This window comes from Magnolia sinica, chromosome 11 (genome assembly GCF_029962835.1).
Source record: "Magnolia sinica isolate HGM2019 chromosome 11, MsV1, whole genome shotgun sequence".
NCBI lineage: Eukaryota > Viridiplantae > Streptophyta > Magnoliopsida > Magnoliales > Magnoliaceae > Magnolia > Magnolia sinica.
The window spans coordinates 8,245,417-8,251,677 of record NC_080583.1 but is presented as its reverse complement, the minus strand read 5'-3'; the positions used below and the strand labels follow the sequence as shown (position 1 = coordinate 8,251,677).

General features: G+C 40.8%; 1 protein-coding gene and 1 long non-coding RNA gene across 3 annotated transcripts; both read left to right on the top strand.

Annotated features, from left to right (window-relative positions):
* The first annotated feature begins 2,648 nt into the window (after window positions 1-2,648).
* Window positions 2,649-4,069, top strand: LOC131218736 (uncharacterized). Of its 2 annotated transcripts, none has more exons than XR_009157844.1 (2): window positions 2,649-3,071; window positions 3,669-4,069. XR_009157844.1 is itself a non-coding variant. In XM_058213489.1 (2 exons), the coding sequence occupies exons 1-2, from the start codon at window positions 2,971-2,973 to the stop codon at window positions 3,865-3,867; spliced, it is 315 nt and encodes a 104-aa protein (XP_058069472.1). In that variant the 5' UTR covers window positions 2,725-2,970; the 3' UTR covers window positions 3,868-4,069. The 2 variants fall into 2 exon arrangements, 1 of the variants encoding a protein (XP_058069472.1); XM_058213489.1 differs by having other exon boundaries at window positions 2,725-3,071; window positions 3,654-4,069.
* On the top strand, window positions 4,070-5,791 carry LOC131218738 (uncharacterized). Its single transcript, XR_009157846.1, has 3 exons — window positions 4,070-4,135; window positions 4,306-5,425; window positions 5,456-5,791. It is a non-coding gene; the product is annotated as an uncharacterized LOC131218738 (long non-coding RNA).
* The last annotated feature ends 470 nt before the right edge of the window (window positions 5,792-6,261 follow it).

The following is a 6,261-nucleotide window of genomic DNA, read 5'->3' as shown; positions in this document are numbered from 1 at the left end:
CAATAACACGTGTTGTAGCAGTTGATTCATGTTGGAGGTGAGCTGGTCAAATCAGCACCATCCTTTTTGTTTCTTGGCGAGCGGGCAACAAATAAATGGTTACAGTGAGGGTGAGCTAGCATCACATAAATATAGGAGGTGAGGTGGTAAAATCAACACCATCCTTTTTGTTCCTTGGCAGGGGTATAAATGAATGGTTACAGTGAGAGTACTGTAAGTTAAAATCACATAAATATCATAGGTGAGCTGGTAAAATCAACACCATCCTTGTCATTTCTTGGCGAGCGCACAACAAATGGACGGTTACACTAGGTGTAAGTTAGAATTATATAAATATAGGAGGTGAGCTGGTAAAATCAACACCATCCTTTTTGTTTCTTGGCGAGCGGGGAACAAATGTACGGTTACAATGAGTGTAAGTTAGAATTACATAAATATAGGAGGTGAGCGGATAATATCAACACCATGTTTTTTGTTTCTTGGCAAGTAGGCAACAAATGTACCCTTACAGTGTGTGTAAGTTAAAATTACATAAAAGTGGGAGGTGAGTTGGTAAAATCAACACCATCCTTTTTTTTCTTGACCAGCAGGCAACAAATGTACGGTTACGATCAGAGGTGAGCTGGTAAAATCAACGCCATCCTTTTTGTTTCTTGGTGAATGGGCAAAGAATAAACAGTTACAGAAAGTGTAAGTTAGAATTACATAAACACCTTCTTTTTAGATAGAACCGAATCTTGTATACTTTTAGTCAATGCAATCAGGTGTTGAGGCATTTTTAGTTGTGCACCATAAACTTTGGAGGCCATTGGACGGTTTTGCTAGGGCACAATCTTGTGTATATTTTTTATCCATGTTGTCTATCTTTTTTCACAAAATATGTCACCACAGGAAGAAGTGGGTATTAAACTCTTACAACCGAAAACTTCCTAAGCCACTACAATGATGTATATTTTCTATCAACTTGTTGATAATGTTGTCTAAGTATACCGGGATGAAGGAAAAACATAAATATTACCTTGATCCAAAACTTCTTGAAAACCATTGATAAAGGCTTCTATAGCCTTTGAAAAATTTTCTGGCCAACCATGAAAAATAATCTTACGCCGTGTGATCATGAGAGGGAAAATTAGAGAGAAAAAATAACCTTAGGCCATGTGATCATTAGAGGGAAAATTAGCGAAAAAGTTTCCTGTTATTGAAACTTTTTTAGATCCATCTTGATGTTTATATGCCATCTACACCGTTTGTAAAGTCATCCTCATCCATAGATGAAATGAAAAGCATTAAAAACTAAGCTTTATATGAAATTTTGTGGCCATATTAATATTTCAAATGGTAATCACTAAATCTTCACTGTTTTTCTTTCTCGCACCAACCCACTTGAATTTTGGATCCGGTTCATTTTTTGTCACATGTCTTGAAATAATCCCTTAAAATAAATTATTTGATTTCTCACAAACATCACAATAGGCCCCACTTAACATAATAGAACAGTAACTTCCTGCGGAGGAATACACTAACGTGGCCCACACGGTCAGGGTAACATCCACCGATGTAACAGCTAATCCGCTCCTCCTTACTGGAGACTGTCGTTCCTGTCAGGGAATTTGTAGGGCCCACCTTCATTTGTATGTTTTATCCATGCCGTCCATCTATTTTAACAAATCATTTTATATCATGACTACAAAAGTTAGGCGGATTGGGTACTAGCGTGGACCACACCACAAGGAGCAGTATAAATTAAAAATTCTATCGTTGAAAACTTATTAAGCCCACCATATGCTTATTCGCCATCTAACAAAAGCTCCAAAACTTCTGCGCCCTTGGAACTTTTGAACGGTAAGCTTTCAATCCCCGTGTGGTGTGGCCCACTTAAACCTTTAATATGCTTTAATTTTTGAATTTATGTCCTAAAATATCCTTCAAAATAAATAGACGGCGTGGATAAAACATATATACCACGGTTGGCACTACAGAGCCACTCACAAGATCTCCCGTCTCTAGCTAGGGCTAGTCGGAACCGGATTGGCTGGTGTACCACACATCAGCTATATAGCTTGGATGAATTGACGTCAGCATTGTTCTGTGGGTCCCATCATGATGTATGTATTATTTCTAAACTGTCCATCCATTTTTCGAGCTCATAGAAAGGCTTGGGACCAAAAATAACAGATATAACGATCAAGTGGACCACACTGCAAAAAACAGTGGGAGATTAAACGTATACCGTTGAAACCCTTTTGGGGTTCACAGAAGTTTTGGATGAATATGAAATTTGTTTTTCCTCTTCATCCAGGTATTTGTGGTATTATGAACAGCTTGGATGGAAAATAATCGTCATGGCAGCCCTATGAAAATTTTAACGGTGAAAACCATTATCTCCGCTGCTATTTGCGGTGTGGTCCACTTGATCTTTAGACATGATTCATTTTTTAGATAATACTCTAAAATGATCTCAAAAAATGAATGAACAGTGTGGATATAATAATTACATCATTGTAGGTCCCATGTAAATTTGATCTACTTTGAACCGTTCGTACAACTCGGAGCTCGAGGAGGGTCAGCGTTCGTCATCGCACCACAGGTACCTACACCAGCTATATAGCTGGTGTGTAGTACACCAGCCAATCCGAGTAATCTTCTGGAAGAGCGCGAGGGCAGTTGTTAGGAAAAACAATCTTGTAAATTCCCAATCTTTCGTTATCTATATAAAGATAGCCCATCTCCCTTCTTTCAAGCAGGAAAACGGTATTCTCGGCCTTCCAACGGAGAATCCGCCTTCCAGAGGCAGGGCTACAAGCTCTAAAGGGAGGGGAGACACCAGTCTCAAAACCCACATCCCAATCGTAATTTCTGGCAGAATACAGGCCAGAATCACCGGTGGGAGGCGGCCCATGTGAAGAATTCAGGACGGGCGTCGGTCGTTCCGTGATCCGGCCACGGCCCACTCGGCAGCACCTAGATGGAATGGTGGCGATGGCGGCAGAGGCTCTGATGGCCGGGAAGACGGCGGGAGAGGTGGGGCTACTACTCGGCCCGCCGACCGAGTTCGGAGCCTGCCGTACTCGGTGAGCATTTCTTCTTCTATTGTGTTCCTTACCCTGTAATTTTTCTTTTCTATTCTTATTATCTTGAATAGGAGGAATCGGATTGCATGGTGTGACACACACCACCTTGATGTGTGCTATATCCAAACCGTTCATCCATTTTGCGAGATCATTTTAGTGCATGGATACAAAAATGAGGCAGATTCAAAGATCAAGTGAAACACATCACGTAAACTAATGGGAATATGAGAAAATGACGCCCGCCCCTGCTTTCTGTGGTGTGGTATACAAAGCTTTGGATCTGCCTAATTTTTAATCCATGCTCTAAAATGACGTCATAAAATGGATGGACGGTGGGGATATAACATATTCATCATGGTAGGTAGGACCCACAACTTGATGACGTCAATACACCACCGAGGCCGGTGGTGTGTGGCCCACCACAGGACTTCCCGACTGGGACTAGTTCGATTGGTCTGGGCTTGACCAGAGCTTGACTCAGTTGACTCGGTTAACTGCAACTCATCTTGAGCACCCCTGTCCTGAAATCCAGCTAACCTAAACATTCATATTGAGTATGATTTTTATCTATCTTGATTATAGTTTTTATCTATGCAGCTATGATGGGAGCCTTGTGACCAGCAAGCTGATCCACTATGAGTCCTTTTTCAACGAGGACTGCTTGTGTGCGACACAGATATCTCTGGTCCCACCATTACCCTGTGCTTATCTCGTGGCGAATGGGGCCGGCATACTCCAATATCTGCTTGCCACCTTTGTTGGCATCATGATCTTCTTGATCTCAAGAATCGTATGAATTTTGGTTGATAACCTGAGTCTGGTATATTGTTTATCATACCATGTTTGGATGGACCATGCCCCAAAAATTGTCTGTCTTTGTCTTCTTCATCTCGATCTCAAGAATCATATGAATTTCGGTTGATAATTGCTAGTCTGGCATATTGTGTAATGGACCATTTCTGTATGGACCATGCCCCAAAACAATTTCAGTCTGTCATCTTCACCTCGATCTTGATCTCAAGAATCGTATGAATTTCGGTTGATAACCGTTAGTCGAGTATAATGTCCGTCTATGTCTTCTTCATCTCAATCTCAAGAATCCTATGAATTTCAGTGGATAATCGCTAGTCTGGTATGGACAATGTCCCAAAGAAATTTCGGTCTGTGATCTTGATCTCAAGAATCGTATGAATTTCGGTTGATAACCGGTTGATAACCGTTGGTTTTGTATAAGTTCTACTGACTATGTCCAGATGGATCATGCCCCAAAAAATGTAGGCTGTTCAGAGGGACCGTACCCCAAAAAAATGTCACTCTGTCATCTTCACCTCAATCTTGATCTCAAGAATCGCATGAATTTCAGTTGATAACAGCTGGTTTTGTGTAAAATTCACTGACTATGTCCGGATGGATCATGCCCCAAAAAATGTAGACTTCTGGACTATGTCTGGATGGATCATGCCCCAAAAAATGTAGACTGTTTGGATGGACCGTGCCCCAAAAAATGTAAACTATGTTCGGATGGACCATGACCCAAAAAATGTCTATCTGCATCATTTTTCATCCTGTGTACAAGAAGATAAATCCACTTTTTGCTGGACCATGTCCAGATTGACCATGTCTCAAAAAATGTCCATCTACATCATGTTCGACTTGATCTCAAGAATTGTATGAATATCAGTTGATTACTGTTGGTTTTGTATAGAATCTATCAAACTATGTTTGGATTGGCCATGTAAAAAAAAAAAAAAGTTTCATCTTCATCATCTTGGTCGTGATATGAAGAATTATATGAATTTCAGTTAATAATCATTGGTTTTGTATCATCTTAATCAGACTTATGTCCGGTTTGACCATGTCCATCTATGCCATCTTCATCTCTATCTCAAGAATAGTATATATGAATTTCGGTTGACAACCATTCATATTGTATGCGTTCAATCGGAGTATGTCTGGATTGACCATATCCCAAAAAATATCTGTTTGGATGATCCCAGCTACCAGTCTTGGACTCCCTATCATCTCTCTCTCTCTCTCTCTCTCTCTCTCTCTCTCTCCTGTGGATTTCTTTCTGCACAGCTAGTTTACTTTTGAGTTGGAGTACTTTTGAGTTGGTGTGTTTTAGAAGAGTTGTTTTAGCAGTTATAGGAGTGTTGGTCTTGTAATAACATGTGTATATTGTTTTGTTTCATGTAATCTTATTGGATTCATGTCCACTATGGTTTGTTGTTTGGGTTTGAAAAGTGTTAATCTCCTAATAAATTGTAATTGTGTGGAAGATTTTCTTGTAAATAATCAAGGAGGGTTGTTATGACCACATGTAATTGATGTTGTGGAAGGCATAGCTGATTCTGGTATAGAAGATGGTTTAATATTAATCATAGCCTTAGAAGATGGTTTAATATTAATCATAGCCTTCTCTCTCTCTCTCTCTCTCTCTCTCTCTCTCTCTCTCAAAACTCGGTGTCAGTGGGCCGATAACTGCTTGCCATCAGTTGGGCTCCTTTGAGCTTGCAGTGTAGGCGCATGAGATCCAGGCCAATCATCAGTTAAGGCTTGCTATCAACATAACTGAGCCAAAAATTTGGCCAGTTTGGACATCAGGTGAGGCCAGACTTGTATGAGGAAAATGGATGGTTAGACAAAAAGGAACAGTTGGTCCATACTCAAGATACACATGTGGCCTACCTAATGAGTGGCCCAGCTTGAACTTTGGGGCATGTCATGTTTATGCGGATGCAATGTGATATGTAGTGCGAATGAAATGACTATGCTGGAATGTGAAGTCGGGATGATAGTACGAAGTATCACAGGCTATGGGGTCCATCTTAAAGAACTTCTATCCAATCTAGTCCCATACCTAAATTTAGATAGTCAGACACAATGTGGTAAATTCCTGATCTCAGGTTAGTCGTGCGCCCAACCGAAATCCTGGCCATGCGATGGTACATGTAACAAATAGTTACGCACCACCAGCCCGAGTGGATAGTGAATGAATGAATGAATGGATATGCAATTCCTACTCAATAAGTCCACATATCAGTACGGTTGCTCTCTGGGGAAATCACCAGGGTCTATTACACTTCACATCGACTATCTCCTCCCTAGCTGTATAGCCCTGCGAGTGGAAGAGACCTCACTATCCGCCTAGTCAGTAGTCTGCCAATACCTACCCGGCTCGTCGATAGCA